At 38.1% G+C, this 23135-nt stretch overlaps 1 protein-coding gene across 2 annotated transcripts in view; it reads left to right on the forward strand.

Annotated features, from left to right (window-relative positions):
- Nucleotides 1-2350: 2350 nt before the first annotated feature.
- The window catches only part of IMPACT (impact RWD domain protein), a 28301-nt gene continuing 7516 nt past the window's right edge, over nucleotides 2351-23135 (forward strand). For both annotated transcript variants that reach the window (XM_087439080.1, XM_087439081.1), the window contains exons 1-7: nucleotides 2351-2487; nucleotides 3557-3685; nucleotides 5009-5061; nucleotides 6274-6336; nucleotides 14873-14958; nucleotides 18223-18345; nucleotides 20703-20800. In XM_087439080.1, coding sequence (XP_087295206.1) covers nucleotides 2452-2487; nucleotides 3557-3685; nucleotides 5009-5061; nucleotides 6274-6336; nucleotides 14873-14958; nucleotides 18223-18345; nucleotides 20703-20800 — 588 coding nt within the window. In that variant the 5' untranslated portion in view covers nucleotides 2351-2451. The remainder of the gene's footprint in view (nucleotides 2488-3556; nucleotides 3686-5008; nucleotides 5062-6273; nucleotides 6337-14872; nucleotides 14959-18222; nucleotides 18346-20702; nucleotides 20801-23135) is intronic.

The following is a 23135-nucleotide window of genomic DNA, read 5'->3' on the forward strand; positions in this document are numbered from 1 at the left end:
TGTTATTAAACTTGTTTGATTTTCTCCTGTTTCTGTCTCATGTCAATTTAATTCTTAGGTGAGCCAGAAGAACCTAGAGGATAGAGGAATATTTCTTCCTTCCCTACAGTGCTCTTTGCATTTCTGAGTTTGGGGTTCTCTGTATTGGCCACGTGCTTAAGCACTCAGAGAAATAGGGAGGGTTTTATTCTGTTCCCTTTGGCAGAAAGAGTCATTTCTGTTTAGAATTGGAGCTCAAAAGATTTAAAGGCTCTAGCTATGAGGAAATAGAAATTAATAGAAAATCATGGGTGTAATTTGCAGAAGGTAAGATAGACTGGGTTGCTATGATATGAGGTAAAAAAAAAAAGAGGTACTATGTATAACAAATGGACAATATTGTGCTTTGTTTAGAAGGTTAAATTGTGCTGTGCATTGTTTTCTGTTACATTTTAAAGTGGTAGTTTTCAAATTTGGGTTTAAAGTCTTTGAGGGGCCACTGGGAGGGCAGGAGAGTTGCTCAGGCCCCTCACCACCACTTCAGGCAGAACAACCTAATCTATTTTACAGAAGCTTTCACTGAAGAAAGGATTCTATGGTTTTTTTTTTTTAAATTGTGAAAATTACTGTTTTATGCAATGAAAGTTCTAAAACATATGGAGCGGTCATTGAAGGAAAAATTCAGAGTGAAGGAAGGAAAGAAAGCTGTTTAACAATGGACAGACATCTGGGTAGTATTAGGATTATAACTGCAAGTTTCAGGCAACCTGGAGATGCACTGTGGCTAAATCCCTCAGCACTTCCAGGCAAATTCCTCACTTAGAAGAGAAACATCATGATGGACTGGCTGTACCATGGACTCTGGGGCCCAACCTGGTTGGAAGGAGGGGCCTGAAACCATTTTTGCTCAAGAGGAAGAAAAAATACACTGTCCAAACCAAATAATTGGAGGGAGGTGATGTGACTGACATCACAGAGGGCTAAGCCTTCTCTTAGAACCAAAATGAATGCACATGTGCAGATTTACAGAGACAATCATAAGGGGGTTATGCAAACCACGTGACAAGAGCAGATGGACAGCTGTGATGTCAGAGGCAATGAACTGCCTGAAGTTCCTTAAATAAGCCACAATTTTTCTGCCAATATTTTTCTCTCCATCTGGAACAGCTTCCTTCCCTTTCCTCAGTTAGCTAACCTCTTGACTCTGTTCTAGCATTCTCTGGAACAAAAGACCAATAAAATTTGGATGGATGGCCCTTCTTTGTGCTACTAACACAAGACATAATTCTAGTCTATTTTAATGTTGATTTACTTTTGTTGCCCCACATCTTAGCTCCTTAAAGGATAACGCTTGACATAATCTGCTCCAAAGATTAGCACAATAAGAGCCTAATAAACGTGTTGAATTAATAAATCCACAAAGCTTATATACTAGGATCCCCTCAAGGTAATTCGGGAGGAATCCTTTACAGGCACTTAACACGCGCTGCACGTTTGACTCAGGGAAGAGTTTCAGAGGGGAATTAAAACATGCCCATGATTAAGGAAGACGGGAGACAGGAAACATGTAATATTTTCAGTTTTTGTTTGTATTTGTGTGTGTGAAGAATGTGAGGCAAGAGGGGATAAAATGCCTCTCAGTAAGAGATTAAGTGGCTTGATTAAGCTGTCTCGAATAAGGCGAGGGATACAATTAACAACCGATGTATTGGAAATGTATGTGTTGGGGGCAGAGGAGAAATGACAAATGGATTCAAACTTTTGGATAATGAAACAATGACCCTTATGTAGGTTGGCATAACTAGTGTCTTGTACAAAAGCTGCTCCCGGACAAAATGTCCAAGAACACTAAAGAAAACTATCACAATACAACAGTGAGTGGGTGAATACGTTTCCCCGTACGCTGTCAAAATTGCCGCCTGCCCTCTCCTGCTCTCCCGTTTTTGGCAAATCAAACCCAACCTTGCCCAAATCAGACGAAATAGACCTTAAAACACGTAAAAAACCTATGCCTTTAAATGCAAACACCAGTCTAGGGGCTGCGGCCGGCAGTCGAGTCCAATCCCGGGACATGGCGGTAAACCCGACTCCCCAACGTCTCCTGGGGGCTCAGATGGTACCGGGGCCGCAGTGGGCGAGCAGAAGCCCCCAGCCCCGGCGAGTTTCCAGGAGACAGAGGCGAGAAGACCTCCGACCGACCCTCGGGCACAACGGCTTCCGGGGCCCGCCAAGGGGGGGGGGATGGGAGAGGGCAGGCGCTAGACGCGGGAGGGGGGCCGGGAGCCCCGGGTGCGGGACCCTCTCACCGCCTGGCCCGCAACCCGGAAGCAAATGCGGCCTGCGCGGCGCGGCGCGGGCTGAGGTTCCGGGTCGGGCCCCGCCGCAGCCGGCGCTCCGCTCGCCGCCGCAGCGCCCGGTTCCCGCGCTTCGGAGCTGGGCAGGCGACGGCCGCCCGGCCGCTCCCGGGGCCAAATGGCTGAGGAAAACGCAGGGAGCAACCAGAAGCTGGTAAGGCCCCGGCGGGGCGCCGACCCCCAGGCTCGGCTCGGCCTCGCCTCACCGTCCCGGGCCGCCTCCGCCTAGGGGCCTCTGCCCGGGGCCGCCCGCGGTCCCGCCTGCACGTCCGGGCCGTCAGCCGCGCAGGCTGTTCCACCGCCTTCCGATTTCCCGGCGCTTGTTTTCGACCGAGCGCTTTCCGGGCGGCCGCTCCCGGGCGTCGGCGGGCTCAGGCTGCCTGGACGGTGGCATCGTCAACCATCAGCACGCGCCTGAGCAGCTCCGGGCCGGAGGCAGATACCCGGGTTGTGCTCCCCGCTCTATCGCCGCCGTGTCACCTTGGACAGGCCATTTAAGAACCCCGGTTCCTGCCTTTGCAAAACGGGCAATAATAACACAGACCCTGGAGTTCCCCGAGGGCCCACTGAATCTTCCTCCTCTTAGTGTTGAGCTTTCCCCAGTGCGTGGCTCACGTGGGCGCTCTTAAAGCTTTTCCTGCTGGCCTGTGGGGACGAGATGATAAGTTGAATGCGTCATTTCCTTTCCATTTTCACCTTTAGATCTGGCTATTTTTCTTTTTTAACCCCAAACCAAAAGAATAATTTATGTTTTGAGGGTTTAATTACCCCCAACCAAAAGAATCACCCGGCCCCATGCCCAAATCCAAAACAAGAGACATCGGAGATGCCCGCAGGAATACAGGGCTACTACGTAGCAACGCTGCTGGAGAGTTGGGGGTGGGGATTACCTGTGAAAAAAGAGCAAGTGGAGCAGAGAGGATATGTTTATCCTTTGACTTCTGAATCTCGCTATAGGGTATGAGAGTGCTCATACTAGTGGCCAAAAGCACAGTGATGTAGCAAGGCTGGTTCCAGTCATTGCCATAGGGTCTGGCAACCACCCAGAGAGTGGAACATGGTGACCCGCTGCTAAGAACGTTTGGCAGCGTTCATTCAGGAATCCGTCATCCAGGCTAAAGTCTGTCATCCAGGGTATTAAATGCAAATACCTTATAAAGGAGTAAGGAAAACTGAAGGTTTTGTGTATTCGTTGACTTTTTCCCCCCATCAATTTCTTTCAGAATGAGGAAATCGAAGCAATGGCAGCTATATACGGCGAGGAATGGTGTGTCATTGACGACTGTGCCAAAATATTCTGTATTAGAATTAGTGATGATATCGATAACCCCAAGTGGACAATTTGCTTGCAGGTATTTTTTTCCCCCTTCTCTACAGCCATTTTCCACTTACAACATCGACTCTATATGATTGACTACTGTTGTATTCCTCTAATGACTGTTTCTGTATGACTTTTTTTAAATTGTCGTTTTGTTGTTAGCTTGTGTTAACGATTGATTATCTAAACATATAGGTGATTAAATCTCAGATCACTCTCAAGTCATACTTTAATTGATAGTCTCGTCTTTCCGATCCCAAGTTTTTTAATTATTGAAGTATTCTTAGTGTACCATTGGCACACATGAGTTTCACTTCCTTTCATTATCCATTTAACAGGAGAGAGTCTAAACCTGGGAAGATGGCTAGCATTTAAGAGGAAGAATAAGTTAGTAATTTAGATAGCTCATAGAGTACATACTCATTTCTTTATTAATTGAGAATCAGTGTGATTAGAATAAATAAATGAAAAGATTGGTATGGCTTTCTGTTTTAATGCTTATTCTTTGATGACTGCCTGTACTTTCTTTCTTTCTTTTTTTTTTTTGTGAGGAAGATCAGCCCTGAGCTAACATCCATGCTAATCCTCCTCTTTTTGCTGAGGAAGGCTGGCTCTGAGCTAACATCTATTGCCAATCCTCCTCCTTTTTTTTTTTTCCCCAAAGTCTCAATAGATAGTTGTATGTCATAGTTGCACATCCTTGTAGTTGCTCTATGTGGGACACGGCCGCAGCATGGCCAGAGAAGCGGTGCGTCGGTGCGTGCCCGGGATCGAACCTGGGCTGCCAGTAACGGAGCGCGTGCACTTAACCGCTAAGCCACAGGGCCGGCCCATGCCTATAGTTGCAATATAAAAGTTGCCAGTTGAGGTTTTGTCAGTGTTTGTTTTTATAATAATACTGATTTGAAAAGAAATGTGTATGGTTCTCTATTAAGTGTTAGCTATTTAATGTATTTAACAGTATTTAATAAGTTTTTTTGAGTGTCGCTTCAGAAAAATACCTGGACCATGTTATAATGCCACTCTATTCATTTGGAGTTAGGGTTTAATGCCTCTGTTTGAATTTTTCTTTTCCTTTCATCTTTGTTCTTCCCTTGTTTTCTAACTTTCATTGCTTTTATACTTTCTCTGCAAATCATGAACTCCTCCTTAAAAAATCGACATCATCATTAACAACATATTTAATGTAGAAGCATAAATAGGAGAGAATTCTCTCCTGAGATTTAACAAAACGATGGTTTTGGTTTTTAGTTTGGCAAGTTAGAAATTTGTCCAGTGACTAGCTTACATATTTAGATATTGTTATTTTTGAGCCATGATGAAGTGTAAACAGATTTGTTCTTAAACTGCTTTGTAGGTGATGCTACCGAATGAATACCCAGCTACAGCTCCACCTATCTATCAATTGAAGTAAGCTATATTTCTACGTTTATATTTTTGTAAAAAGATTATACTTTTCAAAGATTGTTTCTCTATACTGTACATTGTGTTTATATTAAATACCTCTCATCAAAATGTATATAGAAATTGAAAACACCTTTTGGACTTGGTATAGAGCATTTAAATAAAAAACTAAATTATATAAAACACACTGAAGTATGCCACTTAGTATGAAAGAGAATCACAGGATTCGTAGGGGTAAAACAGCTACAGAATTGTCTTTAGAGATGGGAAAGGAAACCTTCCTCTTTAGACAACCTAGTAATCTAGAAACCCTGGCCTGTAGAGTTTCTCCTAACCTGGCTCTGCTGCACAGTTCCTTAACACATCTCTGCCTAAGACTGCCTGCCTTCCAGGAACTACCCATGGTGCTTCTCCCTGCCCATTCTTGTTGAGGCTCAGCAGCCCAACCTTAATTTTTTTTTTTTTATTGAGGTCACATTGGTTTATAACATTATGTTAATGAGTCATGACCTGTTGATTGCAAGTAACCTTTGATCAACCTTGCCCACTTGACCTACTAACATGTATAAACCTATGTGAACAGAATTGCCTTAAATCGCAGTTACTAAAATTTTTTACCTACCAGTGGGATTATTTTTTGTGTGAGTGTTTTAAAACCATAGCAGTAAAATTTGCTATTAATAATTGTTCTGTAATTTTTAATTTTTATTTATTGAAAATGGTAGATATAATTATAGAATGCTTGTAAACATAAATGCCTTTTTCAGAAAAAGTTAATATTTTTTTACATCACGTAGCAACCAGCGTATTTGTTAGGGTTGTTTTTGAGACACCAGTTAGAAAAACTTGGGAACTCCTGATAGTATGGCAAATACTGTGAATCTGGAAATTTAGATTCTGGAACCTGTTCTGCCACTTATTTAAACTTGGGCACGTTTATGATATCCTATGAACTCCTTCCTGTTTTTTAAACCATATTTTAATTGAATAATATTGGTATTGGCTTCATCGTGGTTTTCTGGGAAGACTAAATGAGTTAATGTGAATGAAAGCGTTTTGGAACTGTATAGATTTATACAATATAACATTTTAATGAAACTAGATAATTTTTAAAAGCTAAATACAACCAGTTTGTGATTTAATCATTAATTTCTGTTTGAGATATGAACACAATCCTTGAGTAATCTCCTTTATTGTGTTTTTTTTTTTAAATCTTAGTGCTCCTTGGCTTAAAGGGCAAGAACGTGTGGATTTATCAAATAGCCTTGAGGAAATATATATGTAAGTGACAGGTGATTTTAAAAAATTCTATTAGTGATACTGTTGTGGGCTTTTGTTGGAACTGTGATATTTTATGGCCTTTTCTAAACTTTTTGTAAGCTGCTTTTCCATTAACAAAAAGGATGCACTTGAGGAGTCCTTGAAAGATTGGTTATATAATATAATTTTATATATACATTTAATATGACTTCTACTTCAATACAGAAATACAGTAATATTTAGAACTAGTAGCTATGAAAACACTTAGCCAACTTGTGAAAGTAAATTCAGAGATACTGCTCTTGTTTTGATATTTTCATAGGCTATGTTGAATGAAACTGGTAACAGCAGAATCCTAAGCATAATTATTTATTAAACTACTGTATACTTTTTATGATAATTTTCTTGTATTAGGCCATAAGACTGACAGTCTATAGAAATACTGTATTTTTCACTCTTTCATTCATTCAGTAAGTACTATATGGCAGGCACTGTACTAGATCCCGGATACACATAGTTAGCAAAAACAGCAATGGTTCCTGTTTTCATGGCATTTAGAATTTACTGGTAGGAGAGGTATTACTTATAACAATGTAAAAATGAGTGTAGAACTGCAGCTGTGACAAGTTCTATAAAAGAGATATTAATATGCGGTACTAATTGAGTTTGAAACAAGGCCTGACCTAGTCTGGGAGGTTAGGGATGGCTCGTTTGATTTAAGAGCTGAGTTACTTAGGTGAAAGGAACTCTAGTGAAAGGCTACAGCATGTGCAAAGGCTCTGTGTCAAGGAGCTTGGCACATTTCAAGACACAAAGTAATAGTGGTATGAAGTGGGAAGAGAGAAGGGAGCATAGTGGGAAAATGACCAGGCAAAGTAGGCAGGGGAAGTCAAGCAAAGTCTTGTAGGCCATGGTAAGGATTTTTGTCTTTATCCTAAGACCCATGGGAAGCAGAGAAGGGTTTTAAGTGGTGTGATGCCATGATAAGATTTTCATTTTGAAAACAATGTTCTATTTCTTTGGGGAGAACTGATGGGAAGGAAGCAAGAATGGATGTATGGGACGTGGGTTAGGAGGCTAATGCAGTAGTCCAGAGAAGATATGACTGTGATTTGGATTACTTTTTTTTGTGTGTGTGAGGAAGACCAGCCCTGAGCTAATATCCGATGCCAATCCTCCTCTTTTTTTTTTTTTTTTTTTTTGCTGAGGAAGACTGGCCCTGGGCTAACATCCATGCCCCCTTTCCTCTACTTTATATGGGACGCCGCCACAGCATGGCTCAAGAAGCAGTGCGTCGGTGCGTCCCGGGATCCGAACCAGCAAACCCTGGGCCGCCGCAGCGGAGCACGCGCACTTAACTGCTTGCACCACTGGGCCAGCCCTGGATTACTTTTAATGAGATTATTAATTTAGTACAACAAATAATGTTCTGGACTATCAGTTTTACTGTAATCCAGAAACAGGTAAGGATTGTCTTATATGTTCTAGGTGGCCACCCCATTTGGTACAGTGAAAATACCCCTTTTGTATCCCTGGGATCTAGGTCAGGTTTCTTTTCCCCCCAAAATATTTAATTACAAAATGCTGTCTTCATGGAATCGATTCTATTCATTCTTTCCAAGAGGAACTATGGTCTTTCTTGAGTCCCAGGTTTACACTTGACTGTGGAAGTAACCGAGAACTGGACATATCATTAGGGGATGCCCCCATTGAGTGATTCTGTCATCCTCAGCATATAAGTATTATTTATTTCCTCAATTAAATGTTTTCTGATACCTGTCCCTAACTTTACTGGCCACTCCAGCTTTTGTGCCCCTAACAAACTTGTTTCTGTAATATTTTGTTTATGCTTACTTACCAATTTATCTCCCCCTTTAAAGCAGAATAAGATAAATATACTGCAAATTTGTTCACCAGTGATGTCATAATTGTACATCTTATGGTCATTTTTCAGATCTTATCTTACTTGATCTCTGTAACTTTTAGTGATGTTGAACACTTCCTCTTTCTTGAAAATCTTCCCGCACTTGGCTTCCATCATGTTAATCGTCTTCATCCGTTAGATTTTTCTCCTGACTATGCACAATGTCCTGCACTCTGAAATGGCTTCCCATTTGCCTTTTCTCTATCCAAAAAGTCCCCCGTTTACTAAGGAGATACCCTGCCATAGGGCACAACTTGCTATTCTCCCTAACTAGTTCAGTTGAGCTATTTGAGAATTAGGAAGGGTCAGAAATTACAGAGCAGTTTGTTCTAAAGCTAGAATATGATTTATACCGTCTTGTTTATTAAAAGTGCTGGAATAAACAGTCCACTGGTATTATTTTCACACATGTAGTCTAAATAGAAATACACATTCTGCTTTTAAAAGTTTCTTGTGAAAAAACCTTTTAATATTTTTCCATAAAATTCCAGCAGGGGGCAGCAAGTGAAAAATATTATTGGTCTTCAGAAATTAAAAGTATTAGATAAATGTATGAATATAGTTCTTTTTTTAAAGTTGAGCTGTAATTTTCATTTTCTTTGCGATTCAAAGTTTATTAAGAATGTGCTGTTTATATAAAGATGTTAAGTTTTTTGTTTTTTTTTTTTTTTTGTGAGGAAGAGTGGCTCTGAGCTAACATCCATTGCCAATCCTCCTCTTTTTGCTGAGGAAGATTAGCCCTGAGCTAACATCTCTGCCCATCTTCCTCTATTTTGTATGTGGGACGTGGCCACAGCATGGCTTGATGAGCGGTGTATAGGTCCACACCCAGGATCCAAACCTGCGAGCCCCGGGCCGCCGAAGGAGAGTATGCGAATTCAGCCACTACACCACTGGGCGGCCCTGAATATAATTCTTAATGTTTATAATTCCATTGTGTTGTAAATATTGTAACACTATTGAGATTTTCATATTGATTTAGTATCATTTTGAATGCTAAATTTGATTTTTGCTTAGCTAAGAAGACGAACTATGGAGTTTCCTCTTATGTAGGGAGGTAAGAAGTCAGAAAATGAACAGTTTTCTCAGTAAACATTTAGTGAGTATCCCCTGTATGCTGGCACTCTGTTAGGAGTCTGGCATTTAAAAATTAAGATAGATGTGTACCAATTCAATATAGTGACATAATTACTAAGAGGTGTGGACCAAGTGCTATAGTAGCATTCTTTAGAGGTTTTACTAACAAACTATCTCAGGACATTCAGATATGAAGTTGTAAAAGAGGGTTCCGTTGTGAAGGTGACCTTCGAGCGCAGTGTTTGCCAGGCTATCAAAGGGGGAGAGGTTTTCTCATAGAAGAAACTACATGAGCAAAATGATGTAGCTATGAAGCAATCTGGCATCTTCAGAGTTCAGCAAGTAGTTTAAGATGCCAGCTTTATAAATTGAGGTAGGTATATAAATTGAGGTAGGTGTAAGAAGGAAAAAGCTGTCAGCTGGGATAAGGAGTTTGGGCATTATCTTGTAGGCTCTAGGTGTTTTAGGCAGGGAAGTGATGTAGTCAGATTTGTGTGGCAGTGTAGAGGATGGATTCTGAGGAGTTTGAAGGAAGAGACACCATAGGAAGAACAGTCAGTAACTCAGGAGGGGTATGGTGGAGGCCTTTATTAATGCAACAAGAATGCAGATGGAGAAGAGTGGTTAGGTAAAGAAATACTTAAGAATATAAACTAGGATTTGGTGATTGATTAGATGAAGATTAATTTACTTATCATACCTTATTTTTGTTTAAATATTATACATATGGATATTTTGAATATATGAAAATAATAATACAAAAGATAAATAACAGATTTAAAAAACAACATTTTACTAATTGGTGTTGCTTAAGAGAAAATGAAAGGGATTAAAATTTTCTTTGTAGTATTTGAATTTACGATGGTCCATTTCAACAACATTTAATTTAAAATCCAAGAAAATGGTTATTTTAATTTCTCACAGCTCTTCACATTTTGATGTATCACGGTGTCTTAGATTGGAAAGTTGAAGAATGAGGCTTGTCAGAGCAGAAATTGCACTGGACAAAGTTAAACAGGCAAGGAAGACTTTATTCACGACTATTGCAGTAGGGGAGAGAGACCAGAACTCAGTCTGAACTCAACTTCCTGAAACAAAAGGCAGGAGGATTTTTTTTTCTTTATTGCGAAATTTTTGTTGTACATTATTGTTTGTCAGTCACCATATAAATGCATCCCTTTACCCCTTGTGCCCTCGCCCCACCCCCTGGCCCCTGGTAACCACTAAACAGTTCTCTCTGTCCATGTGTTAATATTCCATTTATGAGTCAAATCATGAGGTGTTTGTCTTTCTCTTTCTGGCTTATTTCACTTAATATAATACCCTCCAGGTCCATCCATGTTGTTGCAAATGGGATGATTTTGTCTTTTTTTATGGCTGAGTAGCATTCCATTGTATATATATACCACATCTTCTTTATCCACTCATCAGTCGAGGGACAGTTGGGTTGCTTCCATGTCTTGGCTATGGTGAATAATGCTGCGATGAACATAGGGGTGCGTAAGCCTCTTTGGATTGTTGATTTCAGGTTCGTTGGGTAGATACCCAGTAGTGGGATAGCTGGATTATAAGGTATTTCTATTTTTAATTTTTTGAGGAATCTCCGTACTGTTTTCCATAGAGTCTGTGACAGTTTGCATTCCCACCGGCAGTAAATTAGGGTTCCTGTTTCTCCACAGCCTCTCCAGCATTTGTTGTTTTTTGTCTTGGTGATTATAACCATTCTAACAGGTATAAGATGATATCTTAGTGTAGTTTTGATTTGCATTTCCCTGATGATTAGTGATCTTTTCATGTGCCTATTGGCCATCTGTATATCTTCTTTGGAGAAGTGTTTGTTCATTTCCAAAAGGCAGCAGGGTTTTTAAGGGCTGGGATGAGCTAGTAGAAAAGTGCTAGAGGATGTTGGGAGGTTGATCAATGAGATGTGTCCAGCACATTTAGTTATTTCCTGAGTTTGCAAATGTGTTTCTCTGTGATTAGGCCTTCTGTGTTTGCTAATTGTTGCTCATCAGAAGTGAGGCTCCTACGCTCCCCAGAGATTGAGAGATAAGGGTGCTGTCTTCCTTGATGATTACATTTCAAAATGATGGCTCCCAGGTCCTTGAGGAAGACATTCCTAGGTTGTAAAACTGACAAGAGTCTTCTAAAAAGATGTCCATAATCTCAAAGGAGCAAAGAAAGAATTTATAATAAGTTTTCTAAAGAAAATGTTCTAAGAAAAGGGAGATCAGGGCCTATAGTCAGGAAGTTCTGCCTGTCTGAAGTTTAATTGAGCTGAGGTTAAGGCGGTCTTGGTCTGGAGTCAGTTTTTGAAATAGTGTGACTTCTTTGAGTCTGTTTTCTCGTCTGTAACATGAGGATAATAGAATAATATCATTGTAAGGATTAAATGACACAATTCACGTAATGTACTTTAGCAGCTCTTATTTTTGTTATTAAAACAATTGTCTCATCTACTTTTGTCATTTTGAAAATGAGATGACAGAAACTCAGAGAGATCGAGTAATTTGTCTAAGGTCACACAATTTAGTAGTGCATTTTAGTGAGTATCTTTACTCTTAAATCAACAAATACAAATACTAGAAAATTAAAGATACAAAAATTAGAACCACAAGTAAAATTAGAGTCACTTGAGGTTGTTTTGATAGTTCTGAATTGGATAATAGTTAAGTATAGTTACTCACAAAGTATCTGAACTAAAATATCCGTTTTTAATCCAAGTTGGTGTTTTATTTAACTTGAAACAAATTTTATTTCAGACTGTTTTTTGTGTGTGTGAGGAAGATCAGCCCTGAGCTAACATCCATGCTAATCCTCTTCTTTTTTTTTTTTGCTGAGGAAGACCAGCTCTGAGCTAACATCTATTGCCAATCCTCCTCGTTGTTTTTTTCCCCGCCAAAGCCCCATTAGATAGTTGTGTGTCATAGTTGCACATCCTTCTAGTTGCTGTACGTGGGACGTGGCCTCAGCATGGCCAGAGAAGTGGTGCGTCAGTGCGTGCCCGGGATCCGAACCAGGGCTGCCGGTAGCAGAGCGTGCGCACTTAACTGCTAAGCCACGGGGCCGGCCCCTCAGACTTTTTATATTTAGCTACTTTACCATGTTTAATTTCATAAATAAAAGCTTAGCATGTCATTCTATAATGAGTAGTTCTCACATTTTGCACCCAAGTCCTTAGGATTCAGCGCTCTTCCTCCAGGACCATTGGGGGAGGGAAAGAGAGACACAGCGGGGAGGACTCACAGCTTTTGTCTGTTAATTTGTTTCTGATTCTGTGAGAGATTTCATTATAGTGATGGCAAAAGTTTGAAAACCACCAAATCCTAGTGGATAGTTAAAAGATATGAACAAACTATTGTCACAAGAGAAAACACAAATGCAGCGGTAATAACAACAACAAATTTTAAAAACCCCACTATCAGTAATAGAATTTTGGGGTCCAAGGGAAAGAATAATCTTCATTTTCTATAGGAAACCTTTCACACCACTACAACTCTCTCTTACTGGATTTCAGTAAGTCTTGTCAAATACCAGAGAAGAAGGAAGCATTCAATAAATGATGTTGGGCAGAAGTGCTCTTGTATATTCTGCAGGAAGCCACGGGCCAGAGGAGAGGAGATTTGGAGTTAAGGTTTAATTTCTTTGTTATTTGGAAAAATTACTTATTAATTGTGAAAATTCTTCCAAGGTGCTCCCCCCACCCCCCCACAAAACAACAATAACAAATCTGAATGTGAACATATATTCACAGAGGGATGATTTTCCTATCTCAAAGGGTGGTTGTAAGGATTAAATGAGGTAACAAAGCATTGTCTACGTGTCTTCTGTATAGTAGGTGTTCAGTAACCACTAGATGTTACTGTTACTACTTTTGGTGATGATGATGTGAGGAATTCAATGGGATGAGATTAAGGGATGGAGACAATTATATACAAAACCTTAAATTTGTCAGGATAATGATTACAGACACTGAAATAAGGGACCCAGTTTTCTCATTCACTACCATACCCCCAGGGCTGCACGTAGTACTTGGTGTATAGGAGAGGCCCTTAAAGATTTGTCGAGTGAATTAAGATAGTTTCACTTGAAAAGAAACGACTCGTGAAGTAAGACGAGATGCTCTAAATCTCTGTTTTATAGATGAGGTAACTGAGACTCAGAGTTCAAGTGGTTTACTTGCCTAAGGGTGTAGCTGGTTGATAGGAAAGCAAAACGCAGTGGGCCACCTGAGCTTTGGAGTAAGTCTGTCTTCACATTCTGGGTCTGGGCTTCTTACTGCTTATAAGACTGTCTTAGACAAGTCAATTGATCTCTCTAGGTCTGTTTTCTCATTTGTACCATGGGGAAATAATATGTACTTCATTAGACAATTGTGAGCATTAAATGTGTTGATATGTATAATGTACTTTGGGCTTAGTGTGTACTCAATACATTTTACCTTCTCTGTCTCTATACCTCTTAAGTCTTTTATTGAGAAGAGAGGATGGGAGTGGGAATTGTTTAAAAGAAACTCTACCAACATTCTCAATTTTTAAAAACCTTTCTGGTTGACTTTTGCTCTCTCTAAAAAGACAGGTTACCAAAGAACACAGAGGATCGTTTTAGTGCTAAGGAATTATGGGTGAGATGGGGAGGATTTGCCGGTATAGGATTATTTGAGAACACTTTTGTTTTCTTCTGTATGCTTGTTTTGAAAGTTTCCTTTGGTGGGTGCTGATGCGGTGATAAAGGGAGATAAATGGTTTCAAGAGGAACTTTTAGAGGAAGGAGGTAAGGTGTTGTTCTGAAGTAGTGTGGTGATTTCTTTAAACACACTTACTAAAACTTATCTAAAATTAGTGTCATTCCCTAAAGAGTAGACACTTGGGCCTTTATTTTATTGCTGTTGCCATCATTTAACATAACTTGATAGACATGAACCATGACATGTTCTTTTTCTCAGTGATCCTTTGAGATGGATTTAATTATCTGAGGCAGGCAGACATTATTTGGAACCAAAATGAATCAGTTTGGGCAATAGAATATTTTAGTCAAAAACAAAATATGAATATAAAGTTGTTTCATTGATTGTCTTTCAAGTCTTGTCAGTTGGCTGTCTAAGGGAGTTCCTCAAATGCTTTGCATTCTTCTTTGTTGAAATAAGTATACCAAATAAGTGGTTTGAAATTGTTCGAAAAGTTTAGAAAAGCAAGCAATGGTTGGACATGAGTTCTGAAACTGTATCCACTGATAGAAACTAAATCGCATTTATATCTATTAAATTCATCCAGTTTAAGTTTAGAAATTTTTTCCCCCTTTGATTGCAATTCCGCTTATTTTAAATAAGCAATGTTAATTTTGCAGCCAGTTAGAATTTTTAATGTTGATATAAACAATCTATGTTAAATACTCATCCACAGATGTTAGTAAAACTCTTGTTTTTAATAAATTCTTTTTTAAAAGGCCTGGCTAGATTGCTTGTAATTTCTTAGATTATAAATGTATTTGTATTTTCTTGAATTGGAGAAGGAAATTTTTTTAAATAACAAGTTTTTCCCCTTGAATTTTGTTTAGGCAGAATATTGGTGAAAGTATTCTTTACCTGTGGGTGGAGAAAATAAGAGATGTTCTAATACAAAAATCTCAGATGACAGATCCAGGTAGGATTGAAAAATATTATCAGTGGTCTTTTAACTTACGGTAACTAAAATTTCATGTAGATATTCTAATTGAAATTTTTAATGAAAATATTCTGTTTTATGGTTTTGTATATGATAAAATATAAGTTTCTCTGGAAAGTTCATTTACTCACGTAATTAATTTTCTTTCTGTAAGCTTTAGCGTCTTTGGTTTCATATTATACTCTTATAGAAATAGAATTTTATGGTTAAAGAACTTGGGTCAAAAATCTCTGTTTTCTTTGACTATTGTTAAGGTAATACGAACCATGTAACATTCTTCATGAATTATTGAACTATGTAAGTTAGGCATTAGCTTCAAATGAATGTAGTGTTTATAGAAAAAGAACTTTGGAAAACACACTGAGTGACATTTAGGATATAAAAATTGACTTTGAAAATTGATTTTTTAAATTGAAATGTAATTCACATACTATAATTAGTCATCCTTTAAAAATGTATAATTCACTGGTTTTTAGTATATTCCAAAGTTGTGCAACCGTCAACACTAACTAATTTTAGGACATTTGAAAATTGAAGTTTGCTGTATTATTATTATTATTCGTTTATTGAATCATTAAGTATATGACAACATGGAAATTTCTGATCTTTCCTATTTACTTTGCTAGTCTTTGTTCCACTTACCACAGAGGCCTTTTAGAGAAGAAAATAACTCTAACCCAATTTTATTTCCAAATAGAGTTTTATTGTTATCACTGAGAGTTATTTTCAATTTGGGAAAAAGAGGATTTAAAAAAACCCAATAGCTTATTTACTAATTTTTCAGAAGGTTATTTACAGGGAACCAATTATTTAGGACTCCCTTAACAAAATCAGTATATATTTAAAGTTGATAGTAGTATATATTTTATTTTTCTATAGAAGCAAATGTTTTTACTGCTTCCATTAAAATCAAAGAGATAAATGGTATGAAGATATTCTGTCCATGTAACAATCTTTCTTGAAATATTTTCCTTAACTTTTTATGATCCATGTTCTGATTTTGCAGCTCTTCAGGGCATCTATGAGAAAAGTCTCAAAACAAAATGATTTTTGCCAGTCCACCATTCTAGAGTGTGGGACAATTGGAAAAAATAGAATGTATGCCAGTAAAAATTTAAGACTTCAAAAAGTTTGGGATCACTCAACTCATAGGAAATTTTAAAAATTATTGATCTTAAAAATGATATTTTTCCTTTCCCACCTATATCCATAATCTAGTTTACTATATCTGTAATTTAGTTTAGCCACTCTTCAAATTTTAGCGTTACTGATTTGTTTTATACATTTTTAGAAATTTTATTTGGAATTTTTTAATCAAAAATTATTTTTGTAGACTTCATATTAAAATGGAAGGATTAATAATTCTGAAGAACTGGTAAGAGTACCAGCTAGTGATCAGGATATCTCATGAGAATTTTTCTTCCTAGGGTACCCACTTGACAAGTAATTTATTTTGATTTTACTGTTATCTTCAGTATAAATTTACTCTTTATTATTTCATAATGTTTTTTCTACTATAGAAATATTAAATTTTGAAATAATTATATACAGCTATTTACAATTTTTAAAAATTCTGAACTGATTTTAGACTTACAGAAAAGTTGCAAAAATAGTACAAAGACCTCTCTTATATCCCTCACCCTGTTTCCCCTAGTATCATCTTACATAACCATAGTATAATTATCAAGAACAGGAAAATAACGTAGATATAATGTTAAATGAACTAAAGAGCTTATTTGAATTTCACTAATTTTTCCACTCATGCCCTTTCTGCTGTTGTATGATCCTGACCAGGATTCTACATTGCATTTAGTTGTTATTTCTCCTTAACTCTCTTCTAGTCTGTAAATAGTTCCTCAGTCTTTCCTTGACTTTTATGACCTGACACTTTTAAAGAATACTAATCAACTATTTTGTAGAATGTCCCTCAATTTGGATTTGTCCATTGTTTTCTCATGATTGAAGTAAGATTAGGCATTTTGGCAAGAATACCATAAAAATGATAGTGTGTCCTTCACAGTGCATTATATCAGGAGCTCATGATATTAATATGCTTTACTATTGGTGATGTTTACCTTGATCCCTTGGTTAAGATGGTATCTGCCAGATGTCTCCATGGTAAAGTTACTGTATTAGTCAAGGTTCTCCAGAGAAACAAAACCAGTAGGATATGCATGTATTATATATCTGTGTGAAAGTGTGTGTATTTATAAAGTGAGATAGAGAAGAAGGGAGGAGGGACGGAGGAGGAGAAGAGAGAGAGAGGGAGAGATTGATTTATTTTAAGGAATTGGCTCACGAGATTGAGACTGTCAAGGCTGCTGAGTCCAAAATCTACAAGGTAAGTTGGCAGGCTGGAGACCTAGGGAAGAATTGGTGTCGGAGCTCAAATCTGAAAGCTCGTTGCTGGCAGAATTCCCTTGTCCTCTGGGGAGGTCAGTCTTTTTTCTGTTAATACCTTAATAGGATGAGGCTCACTCACATTATGGAGGGCAATCTGCTTTACTCAGAGTCAACTGATTTGAATGTGAATTCCATCCAAGAAATAGCTTTACAGAAATATCTATAATAGTGTTGCCCAAATATCTGAGTACTGAGGCCTAGCCAAGTTGACATATAAAATTAACCATCACGGTTAACTATCTTTCCCTTTGTAGTTGATAAGTTTCTTGGGGGAGATACTTTGAGGCTGTGCTAATATCCTATTCTTACTTAAACTTTCACTCAGTAATTTTAGAATCCATTAGTGTATCTTGTCAACAAATTTATCACTGTAGTGTTTGCCTAACAGTGATTCTTATTCTTTCCTTCTACATTTGTTAATCGGAATTCTGTTGCGAGGAAGAGATGTCTGTTCTCCCTATTTATTTATTTGATTATTTATTTACATCTGTATAAACATATATATATTGTTTTATTCCGTGAGTTAAAATTCAATATTATCATTATTTTTTTTGCTCAAATTGTTCGAGGTTTGGCCTTTAGGAGCTCTTTCAGGTAGGGTCCTGTGTTCCTTTTATAAGTGCCCATCTTTTTCTGAGCATTTCTTTACTCTCTGGAATTACAAGATGTTCCAGGCTCATTTTGTATTTTCCTTCCTCCAACTCGGAATCAACCACTTCTTCTAGAAACCCTGGTTCCTTCTATTGAAGAATGGTGTTTAGAGACCAAGACCAATGGTTTTTTTAAGTGTCATTTCTTACTGTCTTCATAGATCACTCATAATGTCTCATATCCACATAGGTCCAGACGTAAAGAAGAAAACTGAAAAGGAAGATGTTGAATGTGAAGATGATCTCATTTTAGCATATCAACCAGAAAATCCAGTTAAAGCATTGGACTTTGATATCATTGCAAATCGAACAGGTATAATGTTACTGATGTATTTCTTTTGAGGAAAGTGGGATGGTAATATTATGTATTGTTTTTGGAATGGTATAGAAATTTAGTAAACTCTCACATGTTAGGAAATAGTTATGAATTTGCAGAGAATTGAATTGTTTTTCCTGCCTGCTGGCTATTTTAGTGTTCGGTAGGTCTATTAGAATGGTGAGGAAAAATAGAAATTTACTTTTTTTTTTTTTCCCTACTTGGTAGAGTTTTGAATTAGTGGAGGGGGAAATTGAAACTAAGAAAAGCTGTATTAGTGTTTTCAATTCACATCCTGTTTTTATGTTTCTGTTTTGAAATCCTCGTCTGTCTTCTGATGTCTCTGAGTTAAATTTTAGTCTGGGCTCACAAATATAATAATTGAAAGTGCAGCCACTGAAATAAAGCTAGTAAAATGCCTTTAAGATTTGCGTTTTTGCTCAAGCAGATTTGTTCCATAATTAAGTAGTATTCAACTTGTAAATAGGTCGATGTGATAAATCAGTTCTGTCTTTATCAGAAACTGTGTTCCATTTTAGTATTTTAAATTTTTGAAAGATGTCATCAGTTTGCTGAAGTCTCGTACAAAAACCTGATAAACCAGAGGGAACATTGGTTCTCTTTGAAGGTAAGGAGTTTCCTGTGCCATGTTATAGTAGTTTTTAATCAGTATTATGAAGGTTTAAAGTTCTTGCATGGTGTCTCAGGAAGAGTGGAAGGGGCGAATAGAGAGGAAGTGAAAGAGTGGAGAAGATCAAGGACTCCTACCCTTGCTTCCATCTAAGTAGCTCTCATTTTATTCATTTATGTATTTGTGGATTTGGCATAAGATTTCTTTTGGGAAACAGGATCCACTATTAAAGGAAAAAGTGAAAATCACAGTCATAATAGATAGCATCTAGTTCATATTGACCTTAGTTCTGTACTAGTACAGTGGTCACAATCTGTTCAAGAAGAGGACACCATCGGGGGAAGGTAAAACATCCTGCATAAACCTGGTTTCTTGTCCTAGTCCTGCCACAAACCAGTGCACTGATTTTTGGCAAGTTGTTTAAAGCTCTCCAGAAATACTTTTACATGTGTTAGTTGAAGTATTTCATCAATTGTAAGGCAAGCTGACTTGGTAAGATTCAACAGATTAGTGAATAGAAATAGGAAAAAATTTTAATTCTTTTTTCCTGAATAACTTTTCATACTAAATGAGGCAGGTGCAGCAGCCAGGATGGTTGGTCATTTTCTCAACATAGTTAAGGGTAAATGAGTGGTTCTTAAACTTGTTTAAGAGGCAGAATAACTGAAAATCATGATACTCTATGGAATATCAATTTGGTGTATTATTGATATGTTTAATTCAATCCTGTGAAGTAGGAACAGTTTTATTAGCAGAAGACATTACGCTAGTCCCCCCCTTATCCACGGGGAATATGTTCAGGACCCCCAGTGGATACCTGAAACTGCAGATAGTAGCAAACCCTATATATACTATGTTTTTTCCTATACATACATACCTATGATAAAGTTTAATTGATAAATTAGGCACAGTAAGAGGTTAACAACAATAACTAATAATAAAGTTGGCTTTGGGTTCTTATTAAGTAAAATAAGAGGTACTTGAACACAAGCACTGTGATACCGTGACAGTCGATCTGATGACTTGAGACAGCTACCAAGTGCCTAATGGGCGGGTAGCATATACAGGATGGATCTGCTGGACAAAGGGATGATTCACCTCCCGGGCGGGATCGTGCAAGATTTCATCACACTTCTCAAAACGGTGTGCAATTTGAAACTTATGAGTTGTTTATTCCTGGAATTTTCCATTTGATATTTTCAGACCGCAGTTGACCCCAGGTAACTGAAACCACAGAAAGCAAAACTGCAGATAAGGAAGGACTACTGTATATTACAGCAATACAAAATAAAGTCATAGGTTTCCCAACCCAGAGGTCCATCAACAGTAGAATGGATAAGTAAGTTAAGGTATATTAGCAGCTGTCAATCTTTTTGGTCTCAGGACCCCTTTATATTCTTAAAAATTAGATATTGTACCAACTTAGACTACTGCAATAGTCCAGGATTTGAGTCCCAACCCACCACTGCTATGGGGTGACCTTGGCAGGTGGAAATCATTTATAAGTCAAGTAGTTTTATTTTACCTACAATATATTTGGAAACTTGTACTTGAAATTATAACTCAATTTTAATAGACAACTATTAATGGCTATTTGGGTTGATTTGCAATATAATTTACATCTTTTTTCCCAGCTTCCCTCTCCCCTGCCCACACCATTGCCAAATTTTCTTGAATGTAAGAATTTTAAAAATAAAAGTAATATCATTCTTTAAATTTATAGAAATGGAAGAATTACCTCCAATTGATCATGGCGTTCCTATTACAGACCGAAGAAGTACTTTTCAGGCACACTTGGCTCCAGTAGTTTGTCCCAAACAGGTAAAGTTGTTGTGTTCAGCTCACTTTGATGTTGTTTTACCAAAGTAATTCAAGTAAATGGTTTTGCAATAATATCCTTATTTTTACTATTATGTTTAATTTTCATGTAAGATAAAAATTATTTATTCATTTTCCTATGCTGAAATTACCATGAATCATGGAAGATTTTTTTCTGTTTGTTACTGCTTTCTAAACTCTTATTAGGGCTTAGCCATCTAAAGGATTTTCAAACAAGAAAAACCCACTGTGGTGGTGTAGAAAATTACGATGCTTAATAGCTTGTTAAAAAGAATTATTTGTCCTATCTCATGGGAGTTCTATAAAACCAAGTCTGTTCCATTGTTACCCAATTAAGGAGACAGTGGACAGACTGGCTTAGCTGAGTTTTCCTGTCCTGGATTCCTTTTTCTTTCTGCTTCCTGATCTTAGGTGACCTGATTGCCACCCAAGGATATCAAATGGGAGACTTTTTAGTCAAAAACTGTATTCCCAAGGGCCAGCCTGGTGGCGTACTGGTGAAGTTCGCACGCTCTGCTTCCGCAGCCCGGGGTTTGTGGGGTTGGATCCCTGGTGCGGACCTATGCACCACTTATCAAGCCATGCTGTGGCAGGCGTCTTTATCACATATAAAGTAGAGGAAGATGGGCACAGATGTTAGCCCAGGGCAAATCTTCCTCAGTAAAAAGAGGAGGATTGGCAACAGATGTTAGCTCGGGGCTAATCTTCCTTACCAAAAAACAAAAAACAAAACTGTATTCCTAGTCTTTGTCACTAGAATCATTTTCTTCTTCCTTGCTGCTATAATCTAGCCTATTTTAAACTTGATTGATGTAAGAGACAATTTCACTACTACCTATAAAGTTAAATTAACAACAAAAATAGTCTCATTAACTTAGCATAGGTTTTTAGCATTAGTCTCTCCCCTTTGGTCTCTACAGCTACTGTACCCTCTAAGCTCTTCTAAAGCCCTGACCTATAGGGATACAATGCTTGGTACCAGGCTGCCTTTCACTCTCTTAGGCTCTAGAAGAGGAATTTCTTTTCTGCAGTGACTTGTGGTCAAGATAACACCTTTTGGTGCAGGCTTCTGGGCTTTTCTCTCAGGAACCATATTTTGTCCTTGGCTGTTGCTCATAATCTTGTTGCCAGGGTCCTCCTTAGACATTCTATTCTAAATCTGTTCGTCCTGGATCCTCTTTCTGTTTCTGATTGTAGTCACTTAGACTTACAAGATTGTAATTTGTGAGAACTGAAATAAATCTTAGAGGTCACTTTCTACTTTATTTTATTGATCAGGAATCTGAGAACCTGAAAGTTTAAAAAATGATAAACATGGGGCCGGCCCTGTGGCTTAGCAGTTAAGTGCGCACGCTCCGCTACTGGCGGCCCGGGTTCGGATCCCGGGTGCGCACTGACGCACTGCTTCTCCGGCCATGGTGAGGCCGCGTCCCACATACAGCAACTAGAAGGATGTGCAACTATGACATACAACTATCTGCTGGGGCTTTGGGGAAAAAAAGGAGGAGGATTGGCAGTGAATGTTAGCTCAGAGCCAGTCTTCCTCAGCAAAAAGAGGAGGATTAGCATGGATATTAGCTCAGGGCTGATCTTCCTCACGCACACAAAAAAATGATAAACACAAGATTGTACAATTTCTGATCCAAATTGGTCTCCCTGACTCCAGCTCAGTTTTCCCTACCTCCAGTATTTCTTCAATATTTCTTCCATACTGCTTGCCAGTTACCTTTCTGAAAGATCTGACCACCTGTTACTGCCCCCCCACATAATCTTTGCTGATTTCCACTGTCTACAAAGAAAAATCTAAACTTGTTATACCTTCCTGATACATCTTCTGTCATCTTCTCATTTGTACTATAAGTTACACCTACGTAAAACTGTTGGTCACTTCCCGAACCCTTTTCTTTTATGTCCCTGCTAGGGCTGTCAGATAAAATACAGGTTACCTAGTTAAATTGGAATTTCTAGTAAACGTTATTGCATGAGACATACTTATAATAAAAAATTATTTTTTGTTTGTCTGAAATTCCAGTTTAACTGAGCATCCTGTATTTTTATTTCCTAAATCTGTTACATTTACACATGCCATTTCCTGTTAATGGAGTGGCTTCTTCCTGCCCCATCCCACTCTTCCCTTTGATGCAGAAGAATTGCTGCTTATCTTTCAAGGCCTGGTTCATGTTACCTCCTCTATGAACCTTACATGATGGCCAGAAAGAGTCTTTTAACATTTGGAACATAACTATTGCTGTGCATCTATCACACTGGACACATAAATTTGGTAAGTTTTCAGGACTCATTTTTAGAAATTCTCATA

This window comes from Ceratotherium simum, chromosome 14 (genome assembly GCF_057802395.1).
Source record: "Ceratotherium simum simum isolate JZ-2026a chromosome 14, ASM5780239v1, whole genome shotgun sequence".
Classification (NCBI taxonomy): Eukaryota; Metazoa; Chordata; class Mammalia; order Perissodactyla; family Rhinocerotidae; genus Ceratotherium; species Ceratotherium simum.